Source organism: Odocoileus virginianus, chromosome 10 (genome assembly GCF_023699985.2).
Source record: "Odocoileus virginianus isolate 20LAN1187 ecotype Illinois chromosome 10, Ovbor_1.2, whole genome shotgun sequence".
NCBI classification, from domain to species: Eukaryota; Metazoa; Chordata; class Mammalia; order Artiodactyla; family Cervidae; genus Odocoileus; species Odocoileus virginianus.
Window position 1 is genome coordinate 13666647 of NC_069683.1, and position 16382 is coordinate 13683028.

The 16382-nt window shown below is 43.9% G+C and overlaps 1 protein-coding gene across 29 annotated transcripts in view; it reads left to right on the top strand.

Annotated features, from left to right (window-relative positions):
- PHF21A (PHD finger protein 21A) overlaps positions 1-16382 on the top strand; it is a 189704-nt gene that overhangs the window by 166078 nt on the left and 7244 nt on the right. For 26 of the 29 annotated variants that reach the window (XM_020870134.2, XM_020870138.2, XM_020870148.2 and 23 more), the window contains 6 exons: positions 1369-1467; positions 4306-4357; positions 5110-5189; positions 5623-5683; positions 8239-8402; positions 15231-15386. In XM_020870134.2, coding sequence (XP_020725793.1) covers positions 1369-1467; positions 4306-4357; positions 5110-5189; positions 5623-5683; positions 8239-8402; positions 15231-15386 — 612 coding nt within the window. Of the gene's footprint in view, positions 1-1368; positions 1468-4305; positions 4358-5109; positions 5190-5622; positions 5684-8140; positions 8164-8238; positions 8403-15230; positions 15387-16382 lie in introns of all 29 variants that reach the window. The other 3 variants (XM_070473111.1, XM_070473110.1, XM_020870159.2) reach the window with 1 other exon arrangement.

The following is a 16382-nucleotide window of genomic DNA, read 5'->3' on the forward strand; positions in this document are numbered from 1 at the left end:
AGGAGAGCAGGTGATTCTTCTGGTAGGTCCTACTCCCCACTCAGAAGATCAGCACCTGTTCACAGAATCCCTGCTGTATGGTGAGGCCCTGTACTGGGTGCCGAGGGATGCTGAAGTGTGGAGAACAATGCTCAAGTGGCTTCTGTGTAGTCCAGAGGTGGAAATATTACCTGATGAAAAAAAAATAAAAAATACAAAGTAGCATTTATGCCCCTAGTGGTTGCCACAGTACTGATAAGGCAGATACTTAAACTTTCCTAAGTAATAATGTGAGAAGCAGAAGGAAAATAATGGACATGGCCAGGAAATAAAGTGAAAAGTCTTTGTTAATATGTTTGTTTTTCAGATCTAGTAAAATATTTCACAACATAATGATTTCTGAGACCTTTTGATATCCTGCTTGTAGAACCTTCTTTTTACATTTGACTTTCATCTGGCTCCTTCTCATCAGTAATCAGACAGTTTCACTTTTACTTAATTACTTGTTGCCATACAAAAAGATCATTTGCATCTGCATTGTTTTTAATTTTGAAAAAGTAAATTAGGTTTGTGTTTATAGTTTTGTATCCACTGTTCTAATATCATTTCAGTATTTACAGAGGGTTTCATAAAATGAATTAGCCACTGGGTCATGATAAGAATAGAAAGGCAAACCTAGCCCCCAGTCTACCAATTTGCTAGCTTCCTTTTGTGTCTGAAGATGGTAATGCTAGTGGTAGTGTTTTGTTTGCATGCGCGCACCTGGAAGGTGAGGTTGGCCACAATCAGGATGTCAGCCTTTTACAGGATAGTCTTTCCTTGACAATTGCATCTTTCCTCTAATGGGTGATACAGGCAGATTTTAAGTGTCCCGAGTAACGGGAGTTCTGCAACCTCTCTTAAGGCTGTGATTGGAATTCTTCTGAAATAGAAATGTGTGTATGTAAGACTGTTTTTTTTAAACATCATTCAGATCTTAAGCTCACTGTGAACCAGAGCTTGACCTATATATAACAAGAAGGGACTTATTTCTGGAAAACTGTATCCTGCATCCTAAAGTAGGTAGAAATAGACCAATGTAGTTTTTTTATTTGGCTGCTCCAGGTCTTAGTTGCAGCACGTGAGATCTTTAGTTGAAGCATGTGGGAACTAGTTCCCTGAGCAGGGATCGAACCCAGGCCCCTTCCATTGGGAGCACAGAGTCTTAACCTCTGGACCACCAGGGAAATCCCTCCCCGTTCTCACCTGAAGTCCATATTACCTCCTTTGTTAATGTTTCTGGTTTGAGTATGTTCTTTTCTTTCTTGTTGGCAACAAAGTATGTTTGCTTTTATTCTCTTAATAAAAAATAAATGAATTCTGAAGTTTCATTTAATTTTCCTCTTCTAGACGGTTAAATCCCACACAGAAACAGATGAAAAACAAACGGAGAGCCGCACCGTCACCCCGCCTGCTGCCCCCAAACCCAAACGGGAGGAGAACCCTCAGGTAGGCCCAGCCCTCCAGGCGTGGCTCAGCCTCTGAGATGTGACTCACTCTCGTGCATCGGGGGGACCCTTGCTTTCTGGATCAGTTGATTTCCTTTTCTTGTGCTTTCTCACTCTTCAGTGATGTTATTGCCAAGTCAGGTTGGCCTGGGGAGTGTGGCCTGTAGTGCTCATGAGCTGGCAAACAGAGATTCCATAGCTGTGTCACAGATTTGAATTGTGTGATTCATGACCATTTCCCCAGGTACCCCCTGCCCCCCGCCCCGCATTCCTAATGATCATTCTGTCTTGTTTGTTTCAGCCAGCATTTATAAGCTGTCTGGTTCACTCAGTTAACGTCTGTCTATGTTACTGATTACACTTGTTACATGTGCATTTTTGTTATTACTATTGTACTGCATTAGAGCCCCATATCCCAGATGAATCAGTAGCTCAAAAGTAGATCATTGAAGCACAAAAGTAGAGATGAAAATAGTAGCATCTGTACTACAACTTAATATAGAATTATAAACTTAAATAGCAAACAAAACTCTGGTACAAATACAGATTGTGAATTTGTGTGTCAACAGAATATTGACAACAGAATTAGACAACAGAATATTATTAGAATATTAATTAATTAGACAACAGAATTAGACAACAGAATATTATTAGAATATTAATGAATTAGACAACAGAATTAGACAACAGAATATTATAGTTGATACTTTTGTACAGGCAGCTCTAAAAGAAAAATGTGGACAGGTAATATGATGATGAATATCTGATAGTTGGATTTTATTAGACCAGCAATCCGTTTTCTTCTGTCCTCAGTGCATTCTTTGTAATGAAACCATGTCAGATAGTGGCATGAAGCCGTCAAAGCTTCATGTCATTTTTTTAGAGCAATGACTTATTAAGTCAGTTCAGGTTTTTCTACAACAAGTACAAATTATAATTCTTTATGATATGAAATGAATTAATTTTTAATTTGTTTTTTAAAGAAGAGACCAAAACTTGAACCAAAAAGCAGTACTAGTCATGCATGTTGCTGAGAAACTTATAAGCCTGCTCAGGCATGTTGTAAAGCCGCTGGAAAAGTAACTTGGAGCAAGTTTTGTGAATGGAAATGTAGTGCTCAAGTCACATTCTGCTTTAAAAAATTGTAACAAATACAGATGACTTAAAAAAAAAAATCATCTGCAAAATTAGTGTCAAGTATTAGGCTTGGAGGGTGAAAAAGAGAGCAGATTATTAGCAAAATTCCCTTATCAAAAGAAACGGAAGGATATCTTATGTCAGTAGCACCATGTAGGCACGCAAGTACCCTTGTGTATAACAGGTATTTCTAATTGGACAGAATCACTGCCATAAAGAAGATAAATTAGTTATTGGTATACCTGTGATACACAGATGAGGCCAGAGTTGTTGACAACTTTTTATTCTATTTATCACTAAAAATCAGTTCCATGAAAGAGATTTTTTCCCCGTGTGGTAATTCTTTGATGAGCTTGATCTAGACTGGCAAAGATGAGTTGGATGTGAGTGGCCAAGAAGGGTGCCGTTACTTGATTAAAAGAAGGTGCATCAGAATGTCAGTTCACACACTGCTTTATTAGCAGAGAACAGCTAGGAGACAGTCTTCTGATCTTAAGTTTTGAAGGAATAAGTGAAAATTAGGGACGCGGTTAATTGGCAGCTGCACAGTGCATGCAGTGTAGAGAATGGGCATCAAGTCCAAGGCTTTTCCCTACTGAAGCACTCGGGCTGTTGGCAGGACAAGTGCCCACCTGCTTTTGAAATAAGAAATAAAATAATAACGTTTCTTCAGGATGCTGAGAATACCAGTAAAGGACATTTTTGTGTTCTCAAGTTGCTTGTTCAAGGTTATCCTTGTAAAACACTCAGTAACTTGAGTAGCCTGAACCTGTCAGTTCAGGCCAAAATATTGTAATGTTTAATGTTGAGAGTAAAATGTCTGGATTTTCAGAGACCAAATTGTGGTATACGTAATTCTACAGGCGTGTCAACTAATGATGTTTCCTTATTCATCAGTTAGAGAAATTGATGATATATCATTTGGCATATTTAGCAGCCGCATGCAGTGGTATAGCAGAAAATGAAGACATACTTTCCAGACCCACATCTAACCAAAGAGCAAAATAGTAATCAGTCTGTTGCTCACTCCATGTTTAAGCAACGAACGTTCCAGCCTTGCAGTCCATTGTTCTCATCAGTCTAGCTTCCGATGGAGCGCTGAGAGTGGTGGTCAAAGAGAAATCACTATATAATTTATAGGTCCGTGGTTGATTGGAAAGTCACAGTATTAAGCAAAACCACCTGCTATCATTCCTAAAACTCTTAGCTTTGAGTTTTCATTGTCCTGAAAACTGAACTGAACTTTCATTGTCCAATCAGTGGTAGTAGAAATACAAGAACTCTTGACCTGGTGTCACAAATAAAGTTCTTAGAATTTGGAGCTTGTTGTATGGGAGGCTCTTTGGAACACTCTCTGTGTTTTTTTTTCTCTCTTTTTTTTCAGTGTGGAGTCCTCTTTTCTCTTAGAGAATTTTTTTTTGGGAAAACTTAGGTCTTTCAGGATTCTGATTTCTGCCATTGAGAAAGTAGAAGATACAGGCCCCAATGACTCTCTTTTGATTCCTGTAAGATCAGAAAGCTTAGAGGGGAACTTCATAGCTTCTCAGAGTAGAGGGTGCCTGCTCCTTGCTCACCTGAACCTGGCTTTCTTCCTGCCACCAGCCGTTGGGTGACTCTCCCTCGGAGTCTTAACTGGGAACATGCAGTTGGCGTTGTGAGAACCCAGACTGAAGTGTATTCTTCTTTTGTTTTTCTGCAACAGAAACTTGCCTTCATGGTGTCTCTAGGGTTGGTGACACATGACCATCTAGAAGGTAAGAGAAAACGCTCATGGGCTGCCTTGCTTCTGGCCTAGAGCTTTGTTCTTGAAAATGGTGTTCAATTTATTGTTAGACTTGAAAATTGGAACACAGAGTGTGATTCAGCCCATGTGGACTTTTTTTTTTGGAGTAAACTTACCTTCCTTCTATCTAATGTTCAGCTTCTCTCCTGTCTTTATTTATCCACACTATTGTCCTGGGGAAATTCCCTATTTGCCTGGATTAAGGGGACTGCTGTTCACTTAGAGAAACTTTTTTTTTTTTTTCTGGCAGCACAAAGTAGCAAATGGCCCTCTGACAAGTCTTGGTATTTTTCAGTCACTTTTGATTATCAGAATCTTAGGAATAGTTGCAGAGCTGTACCTCTCTTAGTTATTTAATTCAAGAATAGTAAACTATGATTCCTCAGTCTAGGTCTGTGGATAAAGTTCACTCACACCTGTATTATAGTGACCTAAAAATAGATGAGGACAGCTTGTTTACAAGTGTGGTCTGCTGTTAAGCTCTCAGTCAACAGAGAGCCATCCTGTAGGACGGCACGGCCTTGCTCTCCAACAGGCAAGAGGGCACAGTCCTGTGTGTTTGCTCCCAGCCGTGTGCTTGCCTGGGCTGAGGCTGCAGTGAAAGCGAGAGACTTGCTCTCATCTCTTAACTTGTCACGGGAAAACCAGTAGGTAAACAGGGAAGTTAGGCTTGGTGCGGTTCTCCGTGCCTCTCTTCTAATCCAAGCCTTTTGCTTTCCCAAGAAATCCAAAGCAAGAGGCAAGAACGGAAAAGAAGAACAACAGCGAATCCGGTGTACAGTGGTGCGGTCTTCGAGCCGGAGGTACTCTAGTCAGCACTCAGCCCTTCCTTCGCGTGTTCAGTGCCTCCCCTCTGAAAAGCTGCCGGAGAGCAGCACCCAGATTGTACTCGGCCAGCTTTGTAAAACGGCGGGTTTTCCTCTGGCCGATCCCAGTATTTCATTTTTCTCACTGTTTTCCCCCTTAGTTTCTTCCCGAAGTTCAAGTAGCTACAAACCTACCTTAAAAATTTAACTCATCCTGTCATCCGAGTGCGACTGTCTCCTAAAGCAGAGACAGGCCTCTCTGGAGTATTCTCTTAGAGCCAAGTGCACATGCTAAGCCCAGACCTTGGGGTGACCAGCCCTAACTAGTTGGCGAGCTGGAGGGCCTGCTGTGCTTGGCCTTCAGCTTGTTACCCAGTGTTAGTGATGGCCTGCTCTTCAGCCAGTCACCTCTCCCCCTTCATCCCCCAAGCGAAAGAAGAGTGCGGTCACGTACCTGAACAGCACGATGCACCCCGGGACCCGGAAGAGAGGTGAGTGCCTTTCTGTGCCTCTCCTTGCTGTGCTTTTGCTTCCGTGTTGTGTTTCCCTCCCCTCCTCCTCCCATTGTCCTGGAGCCTGTCTTAATTCCTGTATCCCTTGAAAACAGTCTTGTTGCTGTTCTCTGAGAATGGGGGGGAAAGAGTGAGATTTCTTATTAGAGGTCTGTATACTGGATGAAAGCTGCCTTCCTGGGGTTCTGGCAGAGCTGGCTCAGGGGAATGGCTTAATGCAGCATTTCTGCCCCAGGCCCACCAGGCTGTTGATGAATAGCACAGTGAACAGAACACCCTGTAAGAGGAAGCATTTTAGCAGCATTGAGCCAAACAGAACGCTGCTGTTGCCAAGGTGTTGTTAGTAGTGTGTGAATGGTCCTGACGCAGTGAGGACAGAGCATCACTCTGAAGCGTCTGTGAGCTGCAGGCTTTCTAGGAAGGAGAAGGGTAGCCATGCTGAGAATTTAGAATGTATGAGAGAAGAGGGCGTCTCCAACTAAGGAAGAAAAGATCACTGTCAAAACAGGCTCCCCAGAGCAGAACTTGCTGAAGAGCTGCATCCCCCAGTTGTAGTCCCCCAGGGCAGGCGTGCCGCCTCACCCTCAGGGCAGCCTGCACTCTTCACCAAGGAGGCCTGAGTGGGCCTTAATGGCTCAGAGCTTGAGCTCATAAGCAGGGCTCTGAAATTGTTCTTTGATGTCAGTGATACAGTCCAGGGTCCCTTTCTCCATGTGATAATGTGGCCCTGAATTACAGTTCTAGGCCGGAAAGGTTGCAGAGTGAGTGGAGTAGCATACTGATCTGTGTGCGTGCACTCGCCGTCTCAGGGCTGCTGGAAGCTTAGGCGGTCACCCCGACCCTTTGTCTGCCTTAGGCAGGGCTCCAACTATACCGTTCCCACCTCTTCCGCTCAGAGGGAGAGCATTACCCGCCTTAGTGACCCACTCCAGTGTTTCATCAGTCCCTCCTTCTGGAAGCCAAAACACACTTAGATGGGAGTCCTGGAGTCACTGGGCTTGCTTCATATTGATCCCTAGGCCACAGTGTCATGGGTTGTTTTCTGTAGTTTTATTTTGTTTGGGGCAATTTTTAGTGACCTCTGACATAATTCTCAGAAAGGAGCCCCCAGCCAGAAGCTACAGTTAATTGGCCTGCCAGTGGGCAGTATCTGCTAAGAGGATAGGGGTTAAATGAGCCAGAAAGACCTTGGCATCTCTTGCCAAGGTCAGAGGATGAAAGCCTGCATTCACAATGCCTAGGACGTGCCTTCTGTCTGTATAAACAGAGTATTCATCTTCCACTTTCCCTTCCAGCAGCACTAAATACCTTAGAAAAGACAAACCGGCATGATCTGTCTTTGTGCTGCAGACAGTGCTGGTTTAGCACAGATAGGTAATGATTGTGTAATATCTGACAGACTCATGACTCTTGTGCATAATTCTAATGTAAATAACTGTTGGCAAAGTCATGATCCCATATACCGTTCACCAGTGCTCGTAGGCAGTTGTGTACCTCTCTGTTTTTTGGGGTTTTTTTTTCCGCCTGTGGTATGCTGGGTGTACACTTTTGATCACTTGACATCTTAGAAGCTATGACCTTGGACCCTGGAAGATAAAGACCCTGACTTGATATATCATAAGGCAAGAGGGGTTGGCCTGGACCTCGGACACCCATTAGGACTCGTTTGTAGATTCTCTGTAGCCGTGAAGTTTGATACAATATGCTCCTCGGTTATCAGACTAGCTGTCTCAGTTATCAGTGTTACTGATGACAGGACCTTACCTGAGACAATAAGACAGGTAGTTCACCGGCATGTCTGTGATGGAAGCAGGGAGCACTCCTTAATAACTGGGGAGGGTATCTGAGTCCAGGCATACTTAAAGTCGTCATTAGGCCCACAACATCTTTTTAGCTCTTAGGTTTCAACTGCTTCCAGAACATCTCTCTTACTAGCTCTGCCAGCAAGGGGCAGAGTAGTTAACTTGAATTTTGCCTCTTCCCTTTGCCTTTCTCCACCCTCACACAGTGAAGCGACCAAAATGTGTATAGGAGAGAAAAGGACAATCAGAAGTCCTCAAGAATATCTCTGGGAACTGAGAATCATTAATATTATTATATGAATAGTGATTGCAGAAAAATCTTAGGGAACAACGTACAAAAGATACAGAAAAATAAATACTTATCCTGGCCTTGGCTCCCATTGAGCTTTGATATCTTGTTTTCCCGTTAGAAATCTCAGATTGTAATAGTTGAGGAATCTCTCTATAATCTGCCCAAGACGAAGACTTTTAACATATGACCCAGAATCTCCTGCCATTCTCTGAGGCTCTCTTATCCTCCCTTCGAGACTCATGCATTTGTTTCTAATGACATTTAAATCTTTGCTTCTCTTCCTCTCTTTGGGACTGTTGTATTAACTTTCTGTCTGCTACCTCACTTCCTTTTCCATGCTAGCCAATGAGGAACACTGGCCGAAGGTATGTAAGATCATTTTTCCCCCTTTCTTTCCCTCCCCCTTCTTTCCCCTTTTGTTCCCTTCTCTCGGTATATAGGTCGTCCTCCAAAATACAATGCAGTGCTGGGGTTTGGAGCCCTTACCCCAACATCCCCCCCATCCAGTCATCCCGACTCCCCTGAGAATGAAAAGACAGAGGCCACATTCGCTTTCCCTGCGTCTGCCCAGCCTGTGTCCCTGCCCAGCCCCACCTCCACAGACGTAAGTAACGGGGAGCGCTCAGGCTCCTTCTCAGGCCTTAGATCGGGGAAGCTGTTGTCATGTGTTGTCTCCTTACCAGCTGCGTCTCCTTGACTGACCCTGGAATGGCAGTAATCCCCCCAGGACACTGTGTGCCACTTAGGCAGCTTTCTGCTGGGGCCCCTGGTCCTGCCATGAACCTGAGAATCATGTTAAATTCCACCTCAGGAAGCTCGGTCAGGGTTTTCAGTCTGGATTTTATCTGCAGTGAAGGAGTTCTCAGGCAGGGGGATGGGGTGGGGAAGTCAGCTCATATAACTGAGAGGTGTGCAGGCGTCTTGTCATCAGTTTTGGGGAGTGGGGATAATGGACAAAGGTGCACATTTCCCCCAGCAGTCCTTGTTTCTTGCTTCAAGTAGAATTCAAGACATGGAAAACTTTTCCTTCGAGCAACTTTATTCGGCAGAATTGATCAGAAACAGGTTTCTGAGAAAGCATCAGTACTTAAGAGGCCTGCCCCTGAGGCTGCAGGCATTTAGATTGCGCCCCCCTCCGCCCCTACACACACACACACACACAGACACACACACACACACACACACACACACACACACACACACACCTGTCTTTAAGCGAGCGCTTGCAGAGTGGTGACTTCGTCTAACAGACAGTGCGCGCGCGCACACACACACACACACACACCCCTGTCTTTAAGCGAGCGCTTGCAGAGAGGTGACTTCGTCTAACAGACAGTGCGCGCGCGCACACACACACACACACACACACACACACACACACACCTGTCTTTAAGCGAGCGCTTGCAGAGAGGTGACTTCGTCTAACAGACAGAGCGCACTGCTCTGCTGAGCAGGCGTTGCTCCTGAGGCTGGGGACAGCACGGGGAACACAAGCAATCCCTGCCCTCAGGGAACTCACATTGCGCGGCCAGAGGCAGGGGCTAAGCAAATGAACACTTAAATGTCAGGTGAAGAAGCGTGCAGTGAAGAAAAGGGGCACAAAGTCAGAGTTACGGCAGGAGGTCCTTTATGTGGACAGTGGTGAGAGAGATGGGAGTGGAGTCGGTGGGAACAGGCGTGGGGAGGCGTTCCGTGCAGAGGGGACGGCAGCGCAGAAGCCCCGCTCACAGGAGGAAGTGCGTGTGGCACAGAGAGGCACCTGGTGAGCACACGAGAGAACCTGTGGCAGAAGAGGCTTCGAGGCCCGGGCCCGTCTTGCAGGGCCTTGTAGCTTTAACTCTGAATGAAATGGGAGATGCTGGAGGGTTTTAAGTAGAAGAGTAGCATTACTTTTCACTTTTTATTTTGAAAAAATTTCAAACCTACCAAAAAGCTTCAATAACAACACAGAGAACAAGTGTATACCCTTCACCTAGATTCACCAACTGGTACAATTTTGCCACGTTTGCTATTCCCCACCCCTCCACACACACTTGTTTTGTTGTTCCAGTTAAGAAGTTGCAAACATCATGAAGCTTTACCCAAAATACTTCAATGTATATCTCCTAAAAACAAAGATATTCTCTGACATAGCCACAATAAGCTTATCAAATTGAGGAACTTTAATATGATAAAACGTTATTATGATGACATACAGCCCATCTTCAGGTTTCTTTAGTTGTCTCAGTAAATGCCTTCGCGGCACTTTGTTTTTTCTGTTCTAGGATCCAATCCAAGATCACTTTTGACATTAATTTTTATGGTGCTTTGTCTTTAGTCTCCTTACTCTGGAACTGTTTTTCAGCCTGTCTTTGTCTTTCATGACGTTACGTTTTTTGAAACATAAGCCACGTGCTGTATAGAGTGTCCCTCCATTAGGATGATCTGATTGTTTCCTCTAGAATAGATTCAGGGTGTGCTTTTCTGTGGGAGCATAAATACATGATGATGAGCCCTTCTCAGCGCATCTCAAGAGGCATGTGTTGTCCATCCGTCTCATTGTTGATGTTAGCTTTAATCTCTAAGGTAGACTCCACCAAATGTCTCTACTTGTAAAGGTGCCTATTTCCTTAGGTGCAGATAGCTTTGAGTCTGTAAAAATACCAGTCTTCAATTCAGTTCAGTCGCTCAGTCGTGTCTGACTCTTTGCGACCCCATGAACCGCAGCACGCCAGGCCTCCCTGTCCATCACCAACTCCCGGAGTTTACCCAAACTCATGTCCTTTGAGTCAGTGATGCCATCTAACCATCTCATCCCCTGTTGTCCCCTTCTCCTCCTGCCATCAGTCTTTCCCAGCATCAGGGTCTTTTCAAATGAGTCAGCTCTTTGAGTGAGGTGGCCAAAGTATTGGAGTTTCAGCTTCAACATCAGTCCTTCCAGTGAACACCCAGGACTGATCTCCTTTAGGATGGACTGGTTGGATCTCCTTGCAGTCCAAGGGACTCTCAAGAGTCTTCTCCAGCACCGCAGTTCAAAAGCATCAGTTCTTCAGTGCTCAGCTTTCTTTATAGTCCAACTCTCACATCCATACATGACCACTGGAAAACCATAGCCTTGACCAGCAGTCTTAATCAGTGGTGTTAGCATCCTTTGATGGTGCTTGCTTGCATTTATTATTTTTAAGGCATTTGCAGAATTGACTTGGGTTTTACAGGAGACTGAGGAGGACAGGGTGGAAGCACAGAGAGACCAGGTAGGAGGCTGCTGCAGGCATCCTGGCAGGAGCTGACGATGGCTTGGCGCAGTAGAGTGGCAGAAGCAGAGGTGGAGAAAACTGATCGGGTCTGCGTCTCTTGTGAAGAATGAGCAGAATTAGATAAGGGGATGTGACAAAAAAGAGAATAGCCAAAGATTTTAGCCTAAACAACTGAAAGGATGAAGCTGCCATTTATTGGAATGACAAGAGCAGGTTTGAGAAGAGAGACCAAGGAGTTAATCTTGTACATGTCCCATTTCTTTTGTGGATTACAGAGCTTGTCTTTACCTGAAGCTACATCTTCAGGTAAAATGTCCTTTCAGCTTGAAGGTTCTTTTTGTACTTATTAATGATCTGCATGCATGCATGCCAAGTCATTTCAGTCGTGTCTGACTCTTTACGACCCTATGGACTGTAGCCTACCAGACTCCTCTGTCCATGGGATTCTCCAGGCAAGAACACTGGAGTGGGTTGCCATGTCCTCCTCTGTTAGTGGTTTGCTCCTCTCCAAAGAGCAAAAGAATACCATGTGCAGAGCGCAAGTTAACAGTTGCAGAAGCAGCAAAGTCAGTGTTGTCTTGGAGGACCAGCGTCATGGAAGAGCCGTCTTCTCAGGCAGGTCTCCTTCCTGGGACATAGCCAAGGCTGCAGGCCTAGAATTGCTCTCAAGACTCAGCATTGGCTTTTGGCATTAGTGGTTGACACTGCCTGTCCTGTTAACGAGTACCAGGTCACTGTCAGAAACCTTGTTTGTTGGCCCCAAAGATTGTCTCCATTTTCCTCTGTCGAAGCATTGCCAAGGTATTGCCAGCTCACAGTTTCTTGGTAGGGATCCCTTACAAGGTGATGCACAAACGGTGGTGAACAGGTGATTGTGGATATGCAATTGAGTTATCATTGCTAAAGATGCTATTTTTATGACTTTTGACTTACAGGGTTTATGATTTTATTTGATTGAACCCAAAGGATCCATTCAGATCAAATCACAAACTGAAAAGCTTTTGCCAAGTTTCATCTTAAAATGCAAACTTTGTTCTTTTCAGGAATCTAAAGATGAAATAAAGCTTTCCTAAAACCACTAAATATGTTGAGAACCTTCTAGGTTACACAGTGGAATGGATGGGACTTCCCTGGTGGTGCAGTGGCTAAGGCTCCATGCTCCACATTGCAGGGGGCCCGGGTTCGATCCCTGGTCAGGAAATTAGATCCTACATGCCCCAGCTAAGACCCCAGAAAACCAAATAAATAAATAAAAACCCTAGTGGAGTGGATTTTCTTAAAGATAATTGACTTCTACTTTTCCAGTGTCCCAACAGTGGCAGTGATTAAAATCCGCGCACAGGGCTCTATCTGTGTTTGCCTCCAGGTAGTGTAAACCCCAGCAACATTAATTAAACAATCACAGTCAAAAGGCAAGCCTTTCCTGGGGATCAGTAATCATCCAGAAGGAGCTAGTGATATAAGACCCAGCCGGTCACTAATCTTCAGGATATACCTGTTGCCACTGTCATCATTTTCATGAGAAGAAAAGATATGTTGACACGGTTGAACATTCTTTTAGCAAATGATGAAGTTGTGATTGACATAGCCAAAAAACATACACCCCTCAGCTCCTAGCAGAGACTCCTGGGTCAGCCATCATTCAGCTTGCTGTTTGGTTTACGGTAGTATGGTCGTTCACCAAAGCCTAATAAGCTTTTGGACCTGGGGCAGCACCTCTGTGGGACTTCTGTGCCTCTTTAAACAAAGAATCAATTCTGTGTGGATGAAATACATATCCTGGAATTTTATATTCCATTTCAATGGCCAGTAGTTCTCAATGTGTGATCTGCGTGTCCCTGAGACTCTTTCAGGGAAGTCAGAATATGTATTTTCAAATATAGTATCAATCAAAATATAAAATGAGAAATATTTTCATGATAGCACTAAAATGTTCTTTGCCATCTCAATCTCATTCTCTCAAGCGTAGGACAGTGACGTTTTCCACATACGACATGATCAGTGATGATGTCATCACTGTGAGGGCTAACCAAAGGTGTGCCTGTGTGTGCTTGGGTTTTAACATTTTTCAGTACATGATTTTTGTAACTTCCTGGTGATTGTTACTATTTCAAAATAAAAAAGCTTTAAAAGTTTTAGTACAATAAATAGCAATAGGTAGAACTCACATAAAGAAAAGCACTTTGAAGTAAACAAGAGCACTTTGAGGTAGACAAAAGCGCTTAGTAATTCTTAAAATTACTAAGGAGTCCTCACACTGAAAAGATTATGAACTGCTACTACAGGATATGTAAATAAGATAAGAGTTTTCTTTCCTTTAAGAACTTGAAAGAAATTATTTAACCTTTATTTTATGTACTCTCCACCTTCCATTTCCTGATGGTCTCTTACTCAGTAGCAAAGGGAAATGAACAAGAACTCTACCCAACAAATAAGATAGGTATTTGGGATAAGATGTCCAGTTTGTCTCATTTACTTCATCACTGATAATTTTACCTGTGGGTCATGTAAAAGAGTTTCGGAAACCATAAAATTTCTATAAACTCCTTAAAGTCGCAGACTTAAAGCATGTGGCTGTGGTTTAAGAAAGATGAGCTGTCTAGAGGAGCACTCCCCTCAGCCTGGTCTTAAGAACAAAAGAAGAAAGTCACAGCTCATCTAGGAAAGAAACTTTATGTCTTTCAGTGCCTTTGAAGTTAAGCTGTTATGCTGCATTCTCCTGCAGTATTTTTGCACGTGTACAAGTATCTTTTTTTTTAATTGTCCAAAGATAACATTGTTTTACTAAAAAAGATTAGCATCCATCCATACTTTGATGTATCTTACAACTTTTTGCAGCCAGTTTTCTACTCCACCAGATACCCTAGATATGTAGATACTGCCAGATAGTCTCCTTTCCTTTCCTTTGGAGAGAAATTGTAGGTCTGAGAAGATAACATTCCTGAAGATCCCCTGGAGAAGGGAAAGACAACTCAGTCCAATATTCTGGCCTGGAGAATTCCACAGAGTCTATAGTCCATGGGATCACAAAGAGTCAGACAGGACTGAGCGACTTTCACTTTCACTTTCTGCAGTGGTGGCTGAAAGGTTATATCATAGAAAGGAAGAACTGGGCATTGCTCTGTCTATCTTTGCTTCCTGGGCAAACTTTCTGTATTAGACCTTCTGGCAGAATAGCATGGAATTCTAAAACAGCACACTGGCAGTGAAAAGGAGTCTGCCTCAAGTTGTGGCACTGCCTTCTCAGTTAACCTCTGGCAGGACCCCTCAGTCTTCCCTTCCCTGGTGTCATTAGCAACAGCAGTAGTCCTGTTCAGAGAACGGCCAGGGATTGACTCGCTGGAAACCACCTCTTTAATACCTCGTTTTTAAAAAATGTGTTCTCTCCAAATTTTAAATAGATCTGCTTTTTCCTGATAGTGCCTTTTGTCGTGAGGGCTCCTGCAGGCTCGCCTGAGTACCAGAACTGTCATGGGTGGGGGAGGGGGAGACTTGCAGAGGGCACTGAGGCTGCTCTTCTTCCATCTGGTGAAGCATCTCACAGGGAGGAATGCAGCCTCCCGGCATAGAATGGGCCATTGCACAGCCAGTGCCAGGAGCTGGTTTTAAGAGAGCACTGTCAGGTGTGTGGCTTTTTAATTCTTCATGTCAGAACGCTCGTAGGAGTTTAATACGCTCTGGACTTAAGCCTTTCCCATGTGAATTCTGACTATAGTTTTTCTCCCAGAACAAGCAAAGAGTTTAACGAAAGCCTACATTTTTTTGTCTGTCTGTCTTTTCCAATTTTTCTAAACTCCCCTGAAAAATGATAGGTAATGGGAATTTTTGGTATCGTATTGTGGAACACTTTGATGAATGGATTTCAAGGTCTTTTAACTTTATGATTTGTGAGTTGGACTGTACTAAAACATAAATGCTGAGCTGTCGCCTCTAAAGCTCATTTTGGCCTGGGAGACTAGAGTTACAGTCTGCTGTAAACTCTTAAGAATACCGGCCCCACCTGGGGAACCCCAACTGTATGGACCAGGTGGGGGGCTTGCACCATTGGTAATTCCTACTTTTCCTGAGCACCCTTGTAATGAGTTGGAGGGGCACAGCTGAGTGTCCTAAAGCATTTATGTGTATTCAGAACGTGCATGTTAACATTCAGCTTTTACGTTTTTGTCCTTTCTTTACCTTTCCTCACAATGTCATAGGGTGATATCCATGAGGATTTTTGCAGTGTTTGCAGAAAAAGTGGCCAGTTGCTGATGTGCGACACTTGCTCCCGTGTATATCATCTGGACTGCTTAGACCCTCCTCTGAAAACGATTCCCAAGGGCATGTGGATCTGTCCCAGATGTCAGGACCAGGTACTGTGGGGTGGGTCAGAGAGAACGAGGGATGGAGGAGGAGAAAGACCCCCACTGCCATCTGGGGGAATGGCTTGGTCTCTCCCCACTCCAGTAGTTCTCCAGACCACGTCTGCCATACTCACAGGACAGCCCTCACCTGCAGAGCCTCCATCCTCTCAGAGGTCCTCAGTTCATGAGGCAGTAACTCATGTAAGGTGGAGAGACAATAACTGCTTCTCTCTATTTGAAATGACGTATCTTTTCATTACCATTACCCTTTAAAGTCCACAGTACTGTCTGCCTCATTCTCTAAAAATGGTCCAAACTCAGCATATGGTTGAATGTCTGGAAAGAAAATCCTTAAAGGAGAATGTGCAATTGATCGTTTTAATTCAAATAAGAACAGTTTTACTTTTAACCTGAGTTCTCATCAGGATCAGAGCACTGACTATATAAAGTACTGTCTTAATATTTAATGCACTTGAAAGAAGAGAAACTGTGCTCCATCCCTCTCCTTTCTGTTTAGTTTCTGATTTTTTTTTCCCTCAGTGATTCGTATATATCTTAATGTTTTTATGATAAGCTGTCCTGAGACCTTTTTGAATATAGGCAAGTGTATAAATAGTAAATAAGCCGAGTACTCAGCAAGCTTTAGGAGCCCTGCTCAATTCTTTGGAATCCTGATTTGGGAGACTTCTGGTCTCCCCCTTTAAATCTTTAGTCTTCGTCCTTACTGTCTCTGTGATGTAGTAGAGACAGTCCTTGTACTGATGCTGCTTTGTGACCCTCTGATAACTTTCTCCATGGGGTCTAGATTATACTTCAGTGTTTGGGGTTGATATTTAATTTCCTTGATCAGGCTGTCTTTGAGGGACATATAAGCTGAAATTGAGATAGGCAGCGCGTGTCAGGTCGAGGATGAACCTGCCCATGGTTCTGCCTTCATGCAGATGTGCAGCTTGTGTGCTGACGGTTCTGGCCATGGGGCGTGGCTGAGGGTCGCGCAGCAGGTCT